Raw genomic sequence first — 22966 nt, 5'->3', positions numbered from 1 at the left:
GAGGATATATTCTAGACTCTTGGATTCTCATCTCCCTGAGCTTTAGAACTGATGATCCTGCCCTTTTTTCCCCCTCCTTTTTCTAACATTACCAGAGGGTAACAACTAAAAGTCCCATCTCCAATTTCAGATGTTAATTGTCGTACAGGCCCTCTGAAGTATGCTCATATCAGGTAGAATAGCAGCTCCTCCCCTCTCCTTTTCGAAGGTTATATCTATGTAATGTTTAAAAAGGTTTAAATATGGGAGGAAAAATGTCTTGACTTTGAAAAACAAAGACCAGTACCACAAAGCTGTAGATTTGAGACAATTGATTGTTAGGATTGCTATGATTATCAGGTTCTCTTTTATCTTATTTCTATGGTGGGTTCATGCAGTTTGGTTGTCCGCCTGCTAATGACCATCGCAAAAACTTCATTCTGTGTTCTGGAATGAATGCAAATCTGTGCCTCGTATGCATATGTTACAAATTATCTGGAGTTTGTAATCTATGCGGAGTCTTCCCCCTGCTGTTCTGAATCACTGGAAAATGGGTATTGGAATAAGGCATGTATTTAAATGTTTTAATTCTTACCTATTGTGGCTGAGAGAGTCCTTGAGAGCCAGTGGAAATCCTTTTTTTTTTTTTTTTTCTTGGCACTAATCAAGCAAGTGTTATCTTGTCACTTAGTGGGATGTATTGTTATTCCTTAGTAAAATACAAATCTGTGTTTATTCTCAGATACTTAAGGAATAACAGCCATTATTTTATTTTTATATATGTGTTCTTGGCTGTATTCATAAATTACGTATTTTGAGCTACCAAGTAATACTTCATTCAATATAAATTGATACAATAGAATGGAAGTTATTTACTTAGATTTGTTTTCTAGTTGCATATTCTCAGCCTATGTAAGACTATTTTGTTGTAATAGCCTGAATTTTTGAAACTCACAATATTGTTTCTCTAATATCTACCTTCAGATTTCATTTATTCAAATAAGTCAATTATGTTTGTAATCGATATTAATAAAATCAGAATAAAGTTCGTATCTATCAAAAACTGCTTTTATTATTATTATTTTAAATTTACAGATACTTTCTCTAAATGGAAGGAGCTGGTTTATGATTTAGAAAGAAGAGTGTGTGATAGGTCAAAGAAAATCTCACTTTATATTTGATCTCTCAGTCGCCATATAAAATATTAAGGAAGTTTTATTCATTCATTCATTCATTCATTCATTTAGCAAAAAATCTTCTGAGCTGCTTCTGCATTCCAGGCATTGATTTAGGTGCTGGAAATGTATCAATGGACAAAATCAAAGAAAACCCCTTTCAAAGAGCTTACATTCTTATAGAAACCAATGTGATATTTAAAATAATGCAATTTAAAACAATTAGCACAATAGAAAGAAGGCCAATCAAATATATTACTAGGTATCAACCTTATTGACCTTACAATGTTTGGGCTTTTTTTCTTTTTCTTTTCTTTCTTTTTTTTTTTTTAAGTAGGCTCCATGCCTGGGGCTTGAACTCCTGGAGATCTAGAGTCGCATGCTCTGCTGACTGAGCCAGCCAGGCGCCTTGGAATGTTTGACTCTTATCTTTCATTGTATGTTAGTCATAGAGGTTCAGTTTGCCTTTTCTGTATTAAGAATGAGTATATGGTTTTATATGAGACCTTTTTATTGTAATATGTCCAGTTGTCACTGAAGTTTGCCCCATGAAGCAGCAAACTACAACATTGTTAATATTCATTCAGTCATTAGAGAATGAACACCCTTAACTCAGTCTTTTGCATAACCAGGTAATGTCCCTTCTCTCTTTTGCAAATTAGGAGACATGGGTAATAGTTGGACTTTGAGGGATCAGAGGTGTGCCTGTTTTTGAACAGTATAAAAGAGTATTTCTCCTTTATATGGTAATATACAACCACAGTATAAAATTAAGAAAAATCAGTGGAGATACTTTAACTTCATGGTAGCATAATTCTATATCTGTGAAATGTTATTTTGCAAAAAGTGGTGAATCTAATTTAAAAAAAAAAAAAAAAAAGATTTACTTATTTGAGAGGCCGGGGGGGTGGGGGTGCGCGAGGGCAGGAAAGGCACAGAGGGAGAGAATATCCAAGCAGACTTTCACTGAGCACAGACCCTGAAACCTGAAGCAGTGCTCCATCTCACAAGCCATGAGATCAGGACCTAGCCAAATCCAAGAGTCAGATGCTTAACCGACTGAGCCACCCAGGTGCTCCATGATTTTAATTCCAGTAAGTTTTCATGCACCAAAAAAAGAATGAGAGATCCACATGCTTTTTGTTCCATTAAACTCCAAGAAAATATATGGGTCATTCATACTTATTTGATTCATGCTATTCTGCCTACTGCTTCTTGTAAGCAGGTTGCTCGATGAGTAAGGCCTATTCCTGTAGTTAGTTAGGATTCTTTGTCTCCCCTTTTCTTTATATGTCTGTGTTAGTCACCATATTCTCACCAAGACTACAGACCTTTGAAAATAGTTAGATGATTGGTTTATATATATAAAGAGGAAAGGCAAGCAAAAAGTTAAAGAAGCTATGCTAGTATAGCCTGGTGTTTCTGAAACTTGAATAATTCATCTAAAACATGTTTATGCAACAATGTTACTTAATATGTAACAAACCTAAATCTAGGTATAACACTTACTGATCTCACATGTTATCAAACAAAAATAACTTTAAAATACTTCTACATACCAATAAAACTAAGAATCAGAAAATCAAGCTAGCATTCCTTTAACCTTGGGTGATGTGGTTTAGCGGAAACTTGCTTTCCAGACAAGATTCTGATACGGACTGCTACGATTTGTTATTCTTACCATGTGCTTTGTGATAAAACTTTGGGGCTGTCTTTTTCTATTTGAACTAACCTTTATTTATAAGTGGTCTCCATGTGGTGTGACTTTCATTTTTGTTAGAATGGCTAATATTTATTGAGGACAAGCTATTCCGTAGATACTATTTTAAGTGATCTGTATTTTTTCATTGAACCCTCACAACAATTCTATGATAGAGGTACTATTATTAGCCCCACCTAACAGATGGAGAAATTGAGGCACAGTGAGATGAATTCACCTAAAGTCACAAAGCTAGCAGGTGGTGAAGTTGGACTGAGCAGTCTGTATCCATGCTCTTAACCACTTGTTTATGTTAACCCCTTTATGAATCATCAGCCCACATTTTTAAAAATGTTGACAGTTGAACTGTTTTTGGCAACAGTGTGATCATAAACAAATGCAATAGCAAAGACACATAGCAACACGGATGTTATTATGCTCATATATGTTACTTAACATGGAAAACACGTTTTAAAAATTCTTGCAGGTAATTCATAGTGTCCTAAGATTATAAGCACAGTGAAAAACATTTGACTTGAAGACCCAAGGAAGAGTTTACAACAGGTGTTGAAACAAATAGTCTTATTGTCAAAGATTCAGTTCACTAAGATCTTTATATAAATGATGGTATTTATTGAACTACGAACTCCTCTTAAAGGAAGTTAAGTTTGAACTGCAGAAGGAATTTACAAAGTAGAATTACTTTTTGGCAGTGAAAGCAGGTAAGGATGTGGGTTACCAAAAGGAGGCCATGGAGTTTCATTACCTAAGCCTGCCATCACTCACCTAATGTGTAAATGGTATAGGTACTCTTCTTAGAGATGATGAGGATGAGATGAGCTGTTTGTAATACATAATGTAAATGGGTCAAAGAAAGTAAATATGCATAGGAAGAAAGCTAAAAATAGAAAATAAGAAATCAGTGCAGGGAGTAACCCAAGTAAATACGGTTACTTCCGCTAACTATTAAAATGAGCTCTGTTATAAACTTCTGGCAACTATGGCAGAAAGGTAAATACAGTGATTTTCTTTACTTTTCAATGTCTGCTGAAGAGAGGAATACCGGGTCCTAGTTTTGAATCCTTAATCTGCGTGAACGAAGCTCTGATAGAGACCTTGGATAAGTTCTTACCTTGCCCTTAGTTCTCTATTCAGTTAAATAGGGATGTATCACGTGTCTTTCATATACTTGTGATACACTCCTCAGACCCTCCTCTAGGAGTGAGACACTAGTCAGTCTACCCCCAACCCCCCCCCCCCCACCACCACCACCACAGGCTGCTTGGAGCAATGACTGGTCATGGCTTCCTAGTGAATTCCTGGAAGGAAGTTCTTTTTGCCCAAGGGAGCTGTCTGTCCCAAGGTCAGGCTCCTTCTCCAGGGGCAGCCTGCATCCAGTGCTGAAATACAAAGATACAGCCTCCTTGCCCCAGTTCAGGACGACTCTGAAGGCTCATCCCAGTTCCCTCACCTCACTTTAGGTTAGCTGAGGCCTCTGTTACAACCTGTTTGTCTCCCCAACCCTGTTCCGGTCAGTCTCTCATAGGCGTTCTCAAGAGCTCTCCTCCATAAGACTGCTGCCCTGGCTCCTGAGACTGCTTCCTGGGACCCTCTCTTTTAGCATTAAAGTAAACATTAGGAATAATAAATATAAACTGCTTAGCCCAAATCTCAGCATACAGTAGGCACTGAGAATAATGGTAGTTAATGGTTTTTACCTTCATTGCATGGGACATTGAGCCGCATATGGAAAATGTTTGATTTTTGTAAGCTACATTTTTCATATGGCTATTACTTTTAGCAAGCCTCATAAAGGTAAGAGTAAAATATAAAAATGCTACCAAATGAGCTATAGAAAGTGTTATGATTGCTTGAATTTCTTTCTAACAACTTCCTAAATAAGTTCAGGTTGCCAAAGGACAAATGCATAAACTTAAAACATGCTTATTTTCAGGGCTTTCATTGAAAAGGTATTTGTCAGCATATGAAGATGTGTTCTGTGCATGTGTTTATGATCTGTAGTTTACACCATGGAAATGCAAAAGAAAAACTCCACTTTTTGAAGTACATTGACCCCTGAACAACATGGGGATTAGGGACACCACCCCCTTGTGCAGTCAGAAGTCTGGGTGTAACTTTTTTTTTTTTTTTAAGATTTTATTTATTTATTTGACAGAGACAGATCACAAGTAGGCAAAAAGGCAGGCAGAGAGAGAGCGAGGAGGAAGCAGGCTCCCTGCTGAGCAGAGAGCCCGACGCGGGACTCGATCCCAGGACCCTGAGATCATGACCTGAGCCGAAGGCAGCGGCTTAACCCACTGAGCCACCCAGGCGCCCCTGGGTGTAACTTTTGACTCCCCAAAAACCTAACTGCTAATAACTTACTGTTGATCAGAAGACTTGCTAATAATATGAAGAGTTGATTGACATATTTTGTATATATATTATGTACTGTATTCTTATAATAAAATAAGCTAAAGAAAAATATTTTGAAAATCATAAGAAAGAGAAAATACATTTACAGTCATGTATTTGTCAAAAAAAAATTTATGTATTTAAGTGGACCCTTATAGTTCAAATCCGTGTTACTCAAAGTTCAACTTTAATTCAGTATTTACCCTTTTAAAAACAATTGTCTGAATCTTGTCCCAGATTCAGTCAAGACTAATGCTTGTACCCAGATACCATGATGGGGGATTTCTAATAACCTTTCTTTTTAGATGATTTTGTCTAGACGTCACAACCAAATATGCCAAATTTACTAAGGGAAAGAATCTGTGGTATAGATTATCTTTGCATAATAGATGGTAGTTTTTGGTAAGAAAATATATACAAACCTTTCATGGTTCACATGAAAGGAGTAAGGTGGCTTACTGTATTTTTAATGGGGGGAGAATTGCTTTGCACCATTTTCCTTTTAAACACTGGTCTCATTACTAGCAGGAAGTACCCTGTGTTTGGGAAGCAGTACAACGTTGTAATGCTAAAGCTGTGTGAGGTGTTTTTGTAAGTGTGTGTGTGTGTGTGTATGTGTGTGTGTAGTTCTTAATTATGGACCAATTAGTGTCCAATGCAGGATGTTTGTGTGGGAGGCCTTTACAGATGAACGGTTTCCCCCTGCTATCCTAGAAATATTTTAGATAACTCTCTTGAATATGTTTTCTTTCTTTCTTTTTTTTTTTTTTTTTAGTTCTCACATATTCACAAAAGTTAACATTTTAAATATCATCTGAATGTCCTTTGAGGTTCTGCCCCAGAGTGTGAAGTACTGAGAAAAAGATTTAACAGAGATGCTAATACAGCAGCTTCAGAACTGATGGAGGAGGGCAGGTGAAAATAACCTAATCCAGGTGAATTCTTTACCAAACAACTGATTTTCCCCCATTTAGATGGGGAGAAAGTTCTAGACAAAGAGTGGTATGTGACCATCTTTGATGGCTGTAACTCTCTGTGGCTGCTTATGTCCAAAAGAGTTCAATAGTTCAGGAAGCCCTAATTTTTTGACCTGTCTTGTTCTCAATAGAGCAGCACTTGAGGATTTCATGCCTAGAAGGATTCTCGTATCCCAAGAAGCCCTTAAACATGACCACACTTCCTAGGTCCCCTTGTACGGTGTTGCTGCCAAGACGAGATACTGTATGAACACCCACATGACTTACCAACAGTATAGAATTGAAAATGGATAGTCCGTGAACATAGTTCCTTGAGCAATGGAAGATGTGTTTTCAGCAGTTACTATTGCCCTCCTTGAGGGTTTTTCTTCTTCATAATCTGAATGGACAAGACCCTCACCTGCTAGCACGGAGAAACCTAGAAAACATAGGGGAGCTGATGCTCACTGAGGATTAAAAATCTCCTGAAGAGTCTCTCCCTCCTGAAGCCAGGACTGACCAGTTATAGACACAAAAGTGAGTCACTCGTAGCCAGAGTTGGAATGTGGCGCAAGCTGAAAAAAAATCCAATCCTGGCCAGTTCCCCACAGAAACTGGGGCTCCAGAGAGGTAAGATCTCTTGGTTTGTGGTGGGCCTTCTGTCTGGCCCTATCAGAATCCAGGAAACAATTGAGTGTTTTTTCCTTTTCTATCTTTGACAGAACTGTACTCTATATCCTTGAATATTTTATTTATTTAATGTGTAAGGCATAAGAAATGATCAAATTTGGACAGAGCAACAGAGCCCTATTTGGTGGGTGGACCCCTCCCTCACCCAAAGGAAACCGTAACAGCAAGCATGGTAGATATTGTTAAAATAGCCTTTGCCCTCTGCAGCTATTCCCTTTGTTACGAAGGGAATTTGCTTTGCTAATTATAGCTGTATCTATGTGTCATACCCTTTTCTGCTCCCGCTTTTTTCAAGGCGGAACCTTAGCTACCTTGGATTTATTGATTCTATACATATAATACAAAACCATGGTTATACAATGAGTTTCCTGATTTTCTCTGCTAAGAAAAAAAAATTGCTCTTCTTGCAAGTGATTTACAATGTGAAAATTACCTTAATTCATTTACTTAATAAATATATTTATTGAACCCTTATGTGATAGGCACTATTCTGGGCATACGGGAATCGTGAACTAGGCAGACATAATTTCTACCTCCCAGAGTTTATGATCTAAGGGAATAGTTCTCTTAGGGAACATTCATATTTGCATTTGGTACTTCCCCTTCCCCCACCCAAATCCCTTTCGAAGGAATACTTACTTCTCTTGGGTCCTTGTCTCCTCAGTTGGTAAGTGAGGAAGGTGGACTACATGATTTTTGAGGTTCTTTTCCATTCAAAACATCTATAATATTTTGGAAGATGGGAACCTGGTTTGCTCTTAGAGCCTTGGACAGCTCCCCCCACCCGCTGTCAATCAGTGTATTATAGAAAGTTTTACCAAAGAGATTAGTGATATAGGATAGTGATATAGACACAAAGGATAGTGATATAGACACAAAGTACCAAGTGTTCAAATGACTTAAGGACAAAGTTTAAGGGTCATTCTTCTTAGTAATTAAGACACTGCCAACCATGATATGAACAATTCCAGCAGAATAATAGATCAGACTTAGTCCCATCGGGTTAAGGACAAATTAGTGTAGACATTGCCAATTTCTTTGAGACCCTTTGGTCTTTAGGCAGTATTAAAATGGGAGGATGCTAGAGCTTAGCCGTTGTGACTACTAAGGAAAGTAGTTAAGACTTATTACACTTGTTTCTAGATCTGTGAACTTCCCTGTTGTAAGTTGTTACCTTAGTAATTTATCTAGCATCTGTAATGATAAGTGAATCAGATAATGAATAATCACATATTATGTGATTCAATTAATAATCAGTATAATTTATGAATCATTTAATATTGCCTAATTACCACCTTGGAAAAAGATTTCTTCTCTAGCAGGTGGGAGAAAAGTCCTACATGTTTGTGATGAGTAAATTGATATCCTTGTATGTTTTTACTGCTAGGAATTGCTTCTTTCAAAAAGCAGGGGAATTTGGCTAATTTATCTCTTAAAGGAAATATTAATGCTGCTTTATCTAAAGGAGCAGGATACGGAGCAAATTGGTTAAATTGTACTTTAACTGGTTGCCCCAATCTTTCTTGTAATACCTAATACACAAATTAAACCTACCTTATTTTAGGGCTTCTGACTAATACCTGTTCTATTCTTTGATGGAAGAAACAACACCGTGGTATAGAGCAGCTTTTTAACCCAAGATTCTTGTATGGGCTTTCAGAGTCCATGTTCCCCTTGAAATTGTATGAAACAATTTCATATGTGCGTTTTTCTGGGGAGGGGATCTATGACCCAAAAAAGTTAAGAACCTCTGTTCTGGAGAGGAAAAGGAAAAGAGAAATTTAAGAATAGAAAGATCTTTCACTTGCCAAAACCTCCTCTGTAGCGCTAAGAAGTGGGAGAGTGTGAAAGTGATGTATTTTTGGTCTTGGTTTTGATCTGTTGGGGTTTGGGGTTGATTTTAAAGCGTTTGGGTGATTGGCAAATGCACTTGCCAGATTTTGATGGAAAACCTAAGAAAATAGGTAGTAAAACTTCTGCAAGCCCCCAGAGGGATTTCACCTTGAGTGACTTCCTAATCATTAGTTATAGTTCTCTGTAATAGACATGCATTTGTAGTAATATATGCTATACTTATAATATCTCTCTTACTGTATGCAGAAATGTGTTTATTTGCTTATGTCTCCTGTTTCGGGGTTTGTTTGTTTTTTGTTTTCCCCCACCTTTTGTGCTCCCAGTAAGCAACTAAAGCAAATTAAAGAACTTTTGAGTTTCTCTAAAAGATACTGGAAGAAACTCAGTGGTTTTGTTGTTGCCTCATTAACTAAGAGCAGCTTGCTGTAACAGTTACACTACAGCAATAACATTTTTAGAAAGATTTTATTTATTTGAGAGAGAGCGTGAGCACAAGGGGGGTGGGGGTGGGGAGGGAGGCGCAAGGGAGAAGCAGACCCCCCGCCGAGCAGGGAACCCGATGTGGGGCTCGATCCCAGGACCCTCAGGTCATGACTTGAGCCAAAGGCAGACGCTTAACCCACTGAGCCACCCAGGTGCCCTAAAACAGTAACTTTAAAGGAAGAAGATAGATGTATTTCACAGAGACCTTTTTGCTTCAAAACTCATGTGTGCTTAGGCTAAGGTATTGTTTTTAACACTTTTATAAACGACTAGTTTGGCGATTTTCCCCCAGGATGATTTCCCCTATCTTTTGTGGAATAGAACATGTGATTTTTAAGACTCTGACTGCAAATAAGTATATTCTTTATAAGTAACCATTTGGGTTTAAACATCCATTTGGGTTTAAAACATCTCAAATTTATCCTATTTAGTTGCTAGAGGGTTAAGATCAACTCTGTAATCCATTTCTAGTGTTCCCAGTTCTACAACTCCATTTGAAAATCTGTTTCAGTGCTTGTGTTTTCTTATAACATTGTTTCCTGCTATACAACTAAGCTGTCCTGCCTCGCAGTTTGATTTTGTTTTTCATCCGACATCCTAGATGGATCATGCCAGTGTTTCCTAAATGACACATTTATGTGGCCTTATTTCCATTCCTCCTTATTACATACCCTGTCCCACCTGTAGTCAGTTTGGTTAGAACAGTGGTTTTGTCATGGTGATTATTTTATGATTGTATGAAATGGGGCAAATTTTGAGACAATGATTGAGCCAGTAGCAGAATTGGTTGGCATATGCCCATATGATTATTTAGTTTGCTTCCCGCTTTGCCGTAGCAGGGAAGAATTCAATTCCTCCCGCTTCCTGAAAGTCAGAGGAGGAATTGGAGGACACAGAAGTGAAAGACACCTTATTTTTTACCCCCAAAGTAGCTCATGTGATGTCAGGAAGGGCTTTGATGAAACCACTGGCCCTACTTATAGATCTTATTTTCCAAGCCTTTCATTATTTTATTTGCCCTTTTCTGAACTCTACAATTTCCCTCTCTTGTAGCTGGTTCGATGCCCAGAACTGAATGCTGTGCTCCAGCTGTGGCCTCACCGGTGCTGAATAGAGAGGAAGAGCCACCTTCATAGCTTACATGTGATTCCTCTGCTTATACAACCCAATACTGGATTTACTTACTTTGGCAAGATAGCTGCATTATGCACTGTATTTAATGTTACGTGTACTGTAACCCTGGGTCTTTCTCTGCATTGCTGCCGTTAAACCCCCAATCCTGCCAATCTAGAACTCCTGCCTTTGTTTACCCGCACCCCCTCCCCCGTAGACCCTTCTTACATTCATCCACAATGAATGTCATCTTTATTCTCTCATTTCCTTTCACTCCAGTCTTAAACTTTGGTGAAACTTTCCCTCTGTCTATAAATTATCGGTTGTCAGCCATCTTACTTTCCTCCCTGCTTTGGTAATGGGACAATCTTTCAAGCCTTTTCTCTGGTTCTTTTCCTGTTGGAGTCATTAGCCACTTGGCGTTTCTTCCAAACCGAATACCTCCAGACTCTTCTGATTTGACCACCTGATCAAGTTGTTACCTCTCCTTTAGTTCTTCTTTCCAGATTTTCTTGACTCCTCCTGACCTCTATCCCTCTGACTTCGTTCAAGATACAGTATTATCTCACTCCTCTTCCCCAGAAGGGAGATTGTATATTGATTTATGAGGAAATTTCTAGTAATAAGGAAAGTGTTACTCTTCTCCATTGTGAATAGACTGGTCTTTAAGAATTTTAAGCAAATTCTTTCCCTGCCCCTACTCCCTCCGTGAGATCATAATTTAAAAAAAAAAAAAAGTTAGAGGTTAATTTCCCATATATTTCTAAGACTAGTGAGCTAAAGAAAGAAGGAAGGGCAGTGAGGTGGGTATTTGCATTGGGTAGGAAATGGCCTTCCAAGAAAGCTAAACTGAGATTCTTGTTGGGTTTGGCATGGCTGTCTGAAATGGGAGGTGAGACTTTGTTTTTCCTAGATGCTGGAGCATTCTCTTTAGAGTAGGTTTTTCAGTTGGCTTATTTAGGACTGTTGACACAGACACACAGTTATTTAATTGCCTGCTTTGGTTCATCATTTAGAGTGTGGGAAGTGTAACTTTTTCTGATTGGAAGGTCTCCATATGCTCCTTTTATCCATTTCTAAAGTCCCTGCAGTTCCACTGAATTCCAGTGTCTCCTGTAGTGGTGGTCAGGTTCATGTTTGAGTTCTCACTTTTTTTTTTTCTCTATCTTAGTTGATGTGTCCCTATTCAAACAGCCTCTCCTTGGATCTGTGGGTCTTTTACTGAACTCAGAAGGTACCTCTTATGTGTACTTAAGTCTTGAGAGAGTTAAAGTCAATCTGGAAATCTTTTTAACATTATTTCAACATATCAAATTCCTATCGTATGGATTTAGGAATTACGAAACATTTTTCCTTCAGGCCCCTGATAGATATTTTACATATCAGCACATTACACTATTAAAGTGTATTACAGAAGTACACTATGAAGAAAGAGGTGGCAAGATCTCTTAGCCTTTTTTGATGAAATATAGAATGTATCCTGACTATTCTTCGGTCTCTAAAATCATTAGATATTACTAGTTTCCTTATTCACAGTTATTTAAGCCAAGTAAAATTGTAAGCTCAATTTGGTGGTTTCAAAGAAAGCCAATCTTTTCTGTGGTTTTCCATCATGTATATAGTCAACAATTGGTGGCTTTGCTTTATGCCCATATCACATCCTGAGAAGGCTGGCACCTTTCTTCAAAGGAACATCAGTTTTATTCCTTGACTTCTGAAATAACCCTCAGTGACAGATCCCACTGGGCTCTTCTGTGTGCTGCGTGCTTTTCTCTGGGCAGCCAGTAAGGAGTGAGTGGTGGCATCTCCATTTATGGCCTTGGAAGGGTGAAAGGGACATGGCCGGGACTCTCCATGTACGGTCTTTGGAGGAGTTGAAAAGAGTGGTTGGGGTGTTCTTGGAGGCAGAAACAAGACATTGTGAGATAAAAATAAATTGGCAGGAGATGTTTGCAATTCAAATTCCAATCCCTGCAAGGAGGGCAGAGGGCACTGGGAAAGGGGAGTATATAGAAAGTCAAATGAGATCTGCTGCAGGCATTTGTCTCCTTCCATTGGAAGAGTTGCCCTGTGACACATTTCCCAAGTTCCTGCCTGATTTTTTTCTAGAAAGTTCTGTGTTATGTAGTTGTGACTATCTTTTACAAAGAGAAAGAGAGGGAACACTTTTTTAAAGAGTGTATTAATCAGAAACCTCAGTTCTTTAAGGCATCGTTGGAGGCACCAGAAGAGATCTCTAGAAAGAGGCGGGGAGAGGCAGGTGCTTATGCAGGGGGTAGGCTGGCTGGTTTTCTGATGGGGAGACTGCTCACTGCTCTGTTTATGTCTGAGGAAGATCATCCTGTGTGTCCTGCTTTGATTATTCCTTTTGCCCATCTGGATTTCTGGTCTCAAAGGACAGATCTGCAAAGTATTTGACAGTGTCTTGTCGTTTGTCAACTGTGATTTAAAGATGCGGAACTTTCATGGAGGTTCTGTAAAGATCATTAAGAGTTGTTTCAGTTTGGTGAGAATATGTGACATATTGGCTTATGGAAAGTAATCTCACATTTAGGAGAAACCTACAGTCTGGCTAACATGTATACATTAAGTCTGAGGTGAATGGGTTTTGTAGAGTTGAGTCAGAAAGTATTTGAGAGCCATCAGGGAAAAAGGGTCTTGTCTCTCTCAAGAAAATTCTGAGTGAAATCCAGTCAAGGAGAAGGGAGGTTCGAAGGAACAAAAGCAGCAGAGATGAGTTAAACAGTGGATAGAACTGAACTAAATGTGGATGCTGGGACTAAGTCCTTGATTTATCCTTTAGAACATGTAAGACAGAGTTAAGGAAGCAGGGCTAATGATCAGAAGTATGCATTGAAAGACCATGAAGAAAATGGAAGTGTTGTGCAAGATAATAAAATCGTCCGGGTTTTCTCTGTGGACTCACATAGTGATTTTTATTTGCTGTGTGGCACGAGGCAGAGAAGGAAGTAAAATGATCCCTGTCCACCTCACTTCCCCCCCGTGCCCCCCAAAAAGGAAATTATTGGCCTTCTTTGTTGGTTTTAGCTGGCAGTTTGTGTTGGTTGAATTGATGAGTACTGGCTAATCGTTCAATGTGGGAATGAGTGTATTGTTTCTGGATGGTTGGTGTTTGAGACCGGGGATCTGTAGCATAATCAGTTTGACCTCTTTCAAATTTTAGCAACCTCCTTAAAGATAGAGTAAGTTAGTTAAGGACTATGGACTTCGTAAGTAATATGTTTTACTAGCTGATTCATTTAGACAATTGTTTTGACCCTGTTTTCCTTCTTAGGAGTAAGGAAGGTTATATTCTTTGCTTTGGGAAATTCTTCTTTCTGTCCTCCCTCCCCTCACTTTTTCCAAATTCTGGGCACAATAGCAGCTCTTTTCTCTTCTGTGGCAGGTGTGCATCCTATTGGCTGGCTGGTATTTCTTGTTTTCTTTTTTTTTTTTTTTTTCTTATTCTTTTTAAAGGGGGGGTGGGGGTATAAAAATATATGTATGGGGTACATGCAATAATGTTGTAATGTTTCTTGTTGTTTAATGGATGATTAATTGCAAAATAATTGTTTGAATTATAACATGTTTGAGTAAATGCTAAATTAGTTTTTTTTCTAATATAATAATGAATTTGAAATCTAGCATTCCTGTAACAATGTGTCTATGTTTGTCTGTCTGTGTCTGTCTAATAGTAATTAATATCTGTGGTCCGTACCTGGAAGAGGAAGTACAGCTTTAAAGGAATAACAAAAGACTTTGTGTCTTAGACCCTTCGCAGGTGTTACAGTCGGGTGAAAGAACATGGTGTTGGGAAAAGAAAGAGCAGTTACACATTTGAACAGTTGGAACAGGTGTTTGGTCAGGGAGGATGGGATGCTCAGCCCTGCCAGCCTGTACTTATTAACAGTAGTGGCTTGTACCAGGAGCTGGAGTCAGATGGCAGCACTATGGAGGAGTATTCACAGGAGGACTGGGGAAACCACAGTCAGGATCTCCATGGCTATCCAACAGATCAGGAATTGGGTAAGAAAGCCAATACATATGATTTAACGTGTGTGTGTGCATGCGCGCACGTGTGTGTGTGTGTGTATGTACCCCTTCACATGTGCACCCACCCTTAGTCGCTGTCCTAGCCTCTGGTGCTGCTCCCACTGTCCACATGAAGCACATGGCCAGCCTCCTTGGGGCAACATGGGCATTGTTGTTTTGGCCCTAAATTGCCAGCTAGAGCTTGGTGTGAGTCATTTGGATGAGGCTACGAACAAAATTCCTAAAGATGCAGAATTCCTAATCAGGGACAAGTGAAATCCTATGCAATTTAAAATATCCTGCACCTCCTGAGTTCTAAGACAGCTGCCAGGAGTGTTAACTCTTGGTGCAACTTCTCTGGACATGACTATCTTTTCCTTGCTTTATCCCAAATACTTTTCTGCTTATGAATTGGAAAAGGTCCCCAGCCAGACTTTAGTCTGAACAACAACAAAAAAGAAGCCTCAGTTTATATTGAAAAGAGCTGATGTTTGAATTTTATCAGTGATCATACTTCAGAATTCACTAAGAATCCCATCCAAGCAGTAGCTGGAATGATTTAGATTAGCATTAAAAATGGAAAACAAAACTCTTGGCCATCAATTTCAAACTGGGATGGCCTAATTGAAAAAGAGGTATATGTAGTTGTTTTTGCAACAATTGCTCCAGTTTGGGCTTTCATAATTTGGAAGTCCCAACCCAGTTTCTGGTGCAGGCAGTGTGGTTCAGTAACAAGTTATGTGATGAGTGTTCACTTCTAAGTAAACGTTCTGACTACCCAGTGAGCTGCTCAGGTAGCCTCCAAGGAAGCGTAAGTAGGATTGGCATTGTAAATGTGCTTCCTTAGCTCACGGTAGAAGTCCACAGGCCAGGTGTTACAGAATTCCTGATGATAGAGAAATGCTAATTTCAAAAGAAAAAGGATTAAATGCTAATATTTCTTACAAATGCTATATTTTTTTAATCTCTCAAATATTGGAAGGGAAAAGGAGAGAAGAAAGAGGCTATAAAACTGTAAGATTAACACAATGCGAGAAACTTAAAGATTGGGAGACTAAAAAGGGCCGATGCCAAGTTATTGCCACCCTTTAATTTCTAAACGGTAATAAGGTCTAAATGGCTTTGGCATCCCATTACTCGGGTTTTGCCCTAGAGAGTTAAGTTCCACCCAAACCTTTGAGAAAAAATAACATGCAGAGTATATTGATCGTGATATTGGGAGAATAATTGCTCTGTAAAACCTACATAGAAAATCTGAGTAGGAGAGAATCATTTTTCATTCTCGTTTCTTTAAAAATCATGTTTGCCGTGAAATTAAGCTTTAAGCTCCTAGCTAGAAATCCACTGGTGACCTTGAAGAATTTTATACTTGTAGAGCTGGTTTCTGATCTTGCATATAAATGTATGCATCTCATTATATAAGAGTTATATTTATAAATCTGGCATTGGACAGTGTTTGACACTGGAATTACAGCCTTGCATTCAAAGTATGAAATGAATAGTAAACACGGTTACTTCTCTACCTAAATGTGTGCTACTTAGAAAAATATAATTTGTTTCAAAAACCTTGCTTTTCAGATGAAATACCTGTCACAAAGAGAGCATTAAAAATAAAACAAGAGTCTTCTGAAGAGGCACAGTAAGTAGATGCTTCTTTCTACAAAGTATATTAACCTAAATTTAATGACCGTTGGGAAAACATAGAAAGTCACTGCTGTCATTAGACATGTATGGAAAATACAGCCATACCATTGAGGGAGCAGTTGTATTCACAGTGTCTCATCTGTTTAGCTTATGTTTGCCAGTAGTTAATCTACACTGAGAATTTTGTATACGACATGAAGAAATAAATGTGTTAGCACAAAAACAAGTGTGTCAATGGTGTTTGCCTGTACTCGAATGTGGCTATGTAGGTAGGTGTTTCATTACGTTAGAGATGACTCGCAGGGTCCTGAGTTAATCTGGGGTTGCCTACGATGCCAGAAAGGCCAGAGGGGCACTTGCATGCCTTATGATATTACACTGTGGGGATCAAGAAGCAAGCTCCTAGGTAGCCTTTTTATCCATTTGGAAAAGAAAGACATTGACAGACGAAAGATGGAATCCCGGGCTGGGGTCCTTCTGCTGGCTACGTCAGTTCAGTTCTGTCTTCTGTAAGGAGACCACAGGACTCTGAGTTTCAGTGATCCTATGTTTGTAGTTCTTTTATTTATTTATTTTTAAAGATTTTATTTATTTATTTGACAGAGAGAGAGACAGCAAGAGAGGGAACACAAGCAAGGGGAGTGGGAAAGGGAGAAGCAGGCTTCGTGCTGAGCAAGCAGCCCAGTGTGGGGCTCGATCTCAGAACCTTGGGATCATGACCTGAGCCGAAGGTAGATGCTTAATGGCTGAGCCACCCAGGTGTCCCTGTGGTTCTTTTAATTAATTTTAAGGAAGTCCCTCACTAAGTCTATGACATAAATATATTAAAAGATCAATTTAGGGGGAAAGTAGAGGAACGCCATTCTTTTTTTCGATCTGGTCATCCAGAAACCCTGATAGCACCCATTTTTTTCTTCTGTACTTCATTGTGCGCATGTGAACTTGGTGTTTGAGGGGACAGTGGACAAAGGGGGAACAGGCAAGATGGAAAGAGCTGTGATAAGCAACAAGCAATATAAAAAGGAAACTTGTTTTCACAGAGCCAACCACCACCACCACCACCCACTTTGCAAATGCTTCTTTTTCAGAGTATCTGTAGAACAAAAGAATTCCCAGTATCAGCTGCTCCCCTGTCAGGGGAAAGGGTGAAAGTTTAGGGATCAAGAATTATTTCTCAAAATTATAACCACTCCGCACGCCTCAACAAAGAAGTTTATGACTCAAGTCAGTAAGCCTGAGGCTGTTTCTTGTTGGGAAGTAGGTCTGTTTTCCAGTTGGGACATCAGAATGTCCCAAAGGAAGGGAAACTCTGATGTTGAATATTTTTTTAAAATGCATTATTACTAGTCCATCCCTTCAGGCCCTGAGTCTCCAAAAAGGCCATTGTCTCTCCTTTACTAAAATGACCTGTCTCTCCCTTTCAACTGCTTGGACCTTGAGGAGAGGCCCAGGTGACCTAACTGGAGATGAACTCAGACCTCACAAAATGGGTGTCCCTACCATCTGCACTTTTCCCGTGGTTAGAATTTCAGAAATCAGGAACTAAAATAGATCCTTCTCTGGAGCCATTTAAAAACCTGGGTCTCATTTTTACTGTGCTCTGTAGTTTTGAAAATGTGATGAGTCATAGGCCCAGGGATCTCCAGACAGACATCAGATCAGCAGGTTCTGTAGAAATGGACCACTTACTGCCTCTGCTCCAGGTTTTAGCTCACACAGTGAGAATCTTTAAAGTGGTTCCTAATGGGCCATTTATTTTCCAGTGCAAGTTTACTCAGAATTATTCCTTATGGATGATTTAAGGCTAAGACAATGCTGAATAAAATAACTTCATCTGGGCATTGGATATGTTTTTCTCCAAGTATAAGTGGGATGAGCCTAAGATAGTGGACATAGTGTGTAGTTAAACATACCAACCTTCAGGGTGCTTGGCTGGCTCAGTTGGTTAAACAACTGCCTTCGGCTCAGGTCATGATCCTGGGTTCCTGGGATTGAGCCCTGTGTCAGGCTCCCTGATCCTTGGGGAGCCTGCTTCTCCCTCTCCCTGTGCCTGCTGCTCCCTTTGCTTGGGCTTTCTCTCTCTGTCTCTCTCTGTGTCATAAATAATCTTTAAAAAAAAAAAAAAAAACTCTCTTAAAAAAAGAAAAAAAATATATATATATATATGCTCCATCCTTCATCCATAAAGTAGAGTCACCTAATCTGCTCATTTAGTTGACAGATATTTGCCAAGTGCCTACTTCATGGCAGGCACTGGGATGTTGATCAGTGAGCAGAATCAATGAAAATCTATGCCCTCTACCATCCCAATTCCTTAGCCTGGTCCTTGATATCGTTGTAGCATTTCAAAAGAGGACAAGGAAGGATGGTGGCTGTATAAGAGAGCTTTTCTTTCAGCATTCATGCAGACACACAGTCCTCTATCTTTACCTCCTGAGCACCAAGCCGAAAGTGAATGATCACTGAGTGCCTTTGTGTACTCTGAGAAGGAACAGTTCTCCAGCAATGCAGTGATTTTATCGAGATGGCCACTCCAATACCTGAGAATTTCTGTGACAAACTAAAGAGTGGAAGATAAGTCTAGGGCAGTCTCTGGCTTCGAGAAGCAGCAGGCGACAAAATCTTAGCATTTTGTCATCTTGCAGAGAACGCCAAAGAGAGTAAGAGGACAGACGGAGAATGAGTACGTGGGAGGTTCCCCAGTTTGTTCCCCAGACTCTTCCCCTAGAAGATACAAGGATTTAATAGGAAACTTTCAAGCATTGTCTCCTTCCAAGAAGTTGTACACCCTCTTCTCTGCCTGCGTTCAATCGTACATAAGGGCAGTCTTTGAGTATTTTTGTAGCTTAAACCTATGACCGATGTAGACCGTAATAGATTGTTACTAAGTTAACATTTAACAGACTTCCATCTTTCAATGTCAAAGTCTTTGCCATACCTGAGAAACAAACTTGTAATTACATATGCTCATATATAGTGCATGAATTATCGTAAAGTATCAGTTCCGGTTTTGGGAGTTAAGCAGCATCTGAAACAAAAACTTCCCAGCATGTTCAGCCTTATTCTGTTAACTCTCCAAATCCAAATTGAAATAATTTCTATACTTTTGCTCCCCTTGAGCAATAGTCCCCATTCATTTTTCCCTTCTAAGTTTGATGTAGACTTTTTCCATCTGAATTCTCAGATCTTAATTCTGTGATTAACTGACAATTCTTCGACATTTGGGAGTAGTATGAGTTTCAGACAACCGGAAGAAAATATCGTTTTGTTTCTGCATCAGGCCATTAGACATAATTGGTTGTGCATTTCCTACAGCAAACACACATGGGCCAAAATTACTGAACTCTAAGAACTTCCAGGTTAGAAATTAAGCTCTTCATTATTTTAAGTGATGCAGGATGCCATTTTGAATAGAGCACCCTTCGCCTGCCTTTGGTACTTAGATTGGAAAGCCATTCTATGCATAGAAATAGCCACTTTATAAACCAGTCAGAGAAAGAGAGATACCATATGATTTCACTCATCTGTGGAATTTAAGAATCAAAACAAGCAAAGGGAAAATAGAGAGATAAAGCAAGAAATAGACTCTTTAACTATAGAGAACAAACTGATGATTCCCAGAGGGGAAATGGGGGCCAGGGATGGAGGAGTGCACCAGTCGTTAGGAGCACTGGGTGTTGTGTGGAGGTCTTGAGTTCCAGGATGGTTCGTCTGAAACCAATATAACAATGTGCGTTCACTATACTGGAATTGATTAATAAGTTAAAAAATTCTAAATTCTTGATTTGGGTTTCTAAATCAGGGACTTACATATCAATAGTTACTAAGTTTAATATAGCCAGACTCTAGAAGTCATGGAAAGCACTTTATCATTAATTGCTAGAAATTTCCTAGGAAAGAGTGTTTCTCAGATTTTTTTTTTTTTTTTTTTTTTTTTTAAAGATTTTATTTATTTATTTGTCAGAGAGAGAGGGAGTGAACACGAGCACAGGCAGACAGAGTGGAAGGCAGAGTCAGAGGGAGAAGCAGGCTCCCTGCGGAGCAAGGAGCCCGATGTGGGACTCGATCCCAGGACGCTGGGATCATGACCTGAGCCGAAGGCAGCTGCTTAACCAACTGAGCCACCCAGGCGTCCCTGTTTCTCAGATTTTAATACTATGTTCATCTTGGCTTGCACTGTCCAGTACGGTAGTCCCTAGTCACATGTGGCTATTTATTTATTTATTTATTTATTTATTCTTAAGATTTTATTTATTTATTTGACAGAGAGAGAGACTGCAATAGAGGGAGCACCAGAAGGGGGAGTGGGCAGAGAGAGAAGCAGGTTTCCTGCTGAGCAGGGAGCCCAATACGGGGCTCGTTCCCAGAACTCTGGGATCATGACCTGAGCCGAAGGCAGATGCTTAATGCCTGGGCCACCCAGGTGCCCCAACATGTCTATTTAAACATAATTTTTAAAATTATGACTAAAAATTTCATATGTCACTCACACTGATCACATCTTAAGTGCTAATGGCCGCCATATTGGACAGCACAGATTAGAACATTTGCATCACTGCAGAAAGTACTGGTGCACCGTGCTGAACTAGACACCTGAAGAATTTGACTTTGTATTTCCCTTTCTAGGAAGAGAGACATCATGCAAAATATCGTCCAGATTTTGGAATCAGTACAATTGAAATGGGAACTGTTTCAGAGCTGGACGGACTTTTCAAGGCTTCATCTTTCTAACAAACTGGCCATTTTTGGAATCGGTTATAACACCCGTTGGAAAGAGGATATTCGTTACCATTATGCTGAGATCAGCTCCCAGGTGCCCCTCGGCAAGCGACTGCGGGAATACTTCAACTCCGAGAAGCCCGAGGGACGGATCATTATGACCCGTGTGCAGAAAATGAACTGGAAAAATGTTTACTACAAGTTTTTAGAGATCACCATTAGTGAAGCTCGGTGCTTGGAGCTGCACATGGAAATTGACTGGATACCCATTGCCCATTCCAAACCAACTGGGGGGAACGTGGTTCAGTATTTATTACCGGGAGGCATTCCCAAAAGTCCAGGCCTTTATGCCATTGGCTATGAAGAATGTATGGAGAGGCCCCCATCTCCACACCTGGAGCGACATTCTCTGGACCCGGGAAAGGAGGGCCGGGTTGACTTGGAGACCCTCTCGGCGCAAGCCTCGTTACAGGTGGAAATTGAACCCACCCGAATAATCTATTGCTACCTCGGGATTGCTGAGGTTAGGACTCTCCAGCAATGCTTATTTTTACATTTCCAAGCAAATACCAAAACCTTCAGCAAAGATTGGGTTGGTATTAATGGGTTTTTGTCCCAGAACTGTATTGTGGATCCCGGAGTCTCCCCCAAATCTATCTATATCAAATTCGTAGAAGTAGAGAGGGATTTTCTTTCCGCCGGCTCTTTAGTTGAGTGCCTGGAAAAAGCCATTGGATATCCCTTAAAATTTAACAACTGAACGTCATCCTTCATAAGGATTTGGGCTCTTACCTCCCTCTTCTCTACTCACTCTGCATTCCCGAGACTGCCCCTTATCCAGATGCTGCCATCAGACTCTTCACGGAAACTCTTTCCACAGTCGGGCCAGTACAACTGCAACTGAATTATACCAGACTTTGGGCAGAAAAAACAGACCTCACCTGAAAATGCTCATTTTGAGCAAACAAGATACACAGCGAACTTGCATGGTGGGTCAGCTGTTCTTTTTTTAAAAACAAAAGACAATTTTTAAATGGATTTTAGAGCCCTAATATAAACAAATGTAGGTACATTCCATATTGGACAAAACTTATACTTTGAGTTTCATATGAAATTGAAAAATTGTATTTTTTTCACAATGTTTCATTTTTACACATCTCTATGTCTCTATATAAGTATTATTTACAACCCTGAATAAATAAGCAATAGATAATGGCAAGTTAAATCGCGAGTCACAGTAAATAAGACTGTTTTTCAGTATCACCCTTAGCTACTATTGTATATAATTTAGAGTTTCATTTTTTTCACCAGCCAAGTGTTTTCCTATTCCCAATCAGTGTTGCCTGCAAAGACCTTTGTTTCTGTGATGTATCAACTTTACGGTTGTGTTGCCATTTGAACTTTTTAAAAAAAAAATTATTAAAGTAATTCTTGGCCTCTTGGAGCACTGTTTGAGCTTTTTTGTAGCAGGGCATAGGCACACCGGTGGTATGACCTATACAGACTTCACTGCTCACAACATACAGAACAAAGGGAGCAGGATATCTTCACTCTCTGCACCCCGCTGACCAATGTCATTATTTGTCAGAGCACCAAAGTCACTGGATGTTGCATTTTATATTTCTTTTTGAAAAATGGGATATTCCTTCTGACCCTATGTACGTGAATTTGCAAGAGATTCTCCTTCTTCATCTTAACGCTCAGTCATCAGGGGCCACTCTCTCAAAGAGTGTAAGTGGGGAATTATTGTCATCATGCTGTTTATAAAACAGAAAATATAACAGAAACATCCAAAAACTTTTTTTTTAAGTGATCCACAATAAAGCTTCCTATCTGTCCATTAGGAAGGCAGCTTCCTTGCTCAGGGATTTCTTGGCATCAACTAATGAACACTCCACTTAGAGGTTAGCACTTTTGGCTAACAGCTAGTTTACTGGAAGGGCAGGCAAAGATCACTTTGGTCTCATGGCCGGGACTTGTTAGCTTGATGGTGTATCTTCAATGATTCCCCCAAAATGTCTCAGGTGCTCTCCTTTAGATGGACTGCAAATCCAGGTAAGAGCTATAATTTCGCCCATCTTTTTTATACTATTAAATATAAAATTGCATATTGATTAAAAAAAATAGTCTTCTTCTTCCTACAACCTGAATAGCCTTAAATCAGTGATTTTCTCATCCTGATACCTCTTAGTTGGCTGACGCTTATA

At 39.4% G+C, this 22966-nt stretch overlaps 1 protein-coding gene and 1 long non-coding RNA gene across 6 annotated transcripts in view; one reads left to right on the top strand and one right to left on the bottom strand.

The window, feature by feature from the left end:
• MSANTD2 (Myb/SANT DNA binding domain containing 2) overlaps positions 1-22203 on the top strand; it is a 32290-nt gene extending 10087 nt beyond the window's left edge. The window contains exons 1-4 of one of the 5 annotated variants that reach the window (XM_059183699.1): positions 10305-10394; positions 14291-14390; positions 15975-16035; positions 20667-22203. In XM_059183699.1, the coding sequence (XP_059039682.1) occupies positions 14315-14390; positions 15975-16035; positions 20667-21519 (990 nt within the window). In that variant the 5' untranslated portion in view covers positions 10305-10394; positions 14291-14314 and the 3' untranslated portion in view covers positions 21520-22203. Of the gene's footprint in view, positions 1-10304; positions 10395-14134; positions 14391-15974; positions 16036-20666 lie in introns of those variants that run through there. The other 4 variants (XM_059183695.1, XM_059183693.1, XM_059183710.1 and 1 more) reach the window with 4 other exon arrangements.
• LOC131838089 (uncharacterized) lies at positions 16574-20673 on the bottom strand. The gene is made up of 2 exons (XR_009356471.1): positions 20166-20673; positions 16574-19930 (listed from the first exon to the last, which is right to left on the bottom strand). It is a non-coding gene; the product is annotated as an uncharacterized LOC131838089 (long non-coding RNA).
• Positions 22204-22966: the final 763 nt, after the last annotated feature.

The sequence above is a fragment of the Mustela lutreola genome, chromosome 1 (genome assembly GCF_030435805.1).
Source record: "Mustela lutreola isolate mMusLut2 chromosome 1, mMusLut2.pri, whole genome shotgun sequence".
In the NCBI taxonomy this organism is placed as follows: Eukaryota; Metazoa; Chordata; class Mammalia; order Carnivora; family Mustelidae; genus Mustela; species Mustela lutreola.
The sequence above is the reverse complement of the archived record's forward strand: the minus strand, read 5'-3'. Positions and strand labels throughout refer to the sequence as shown.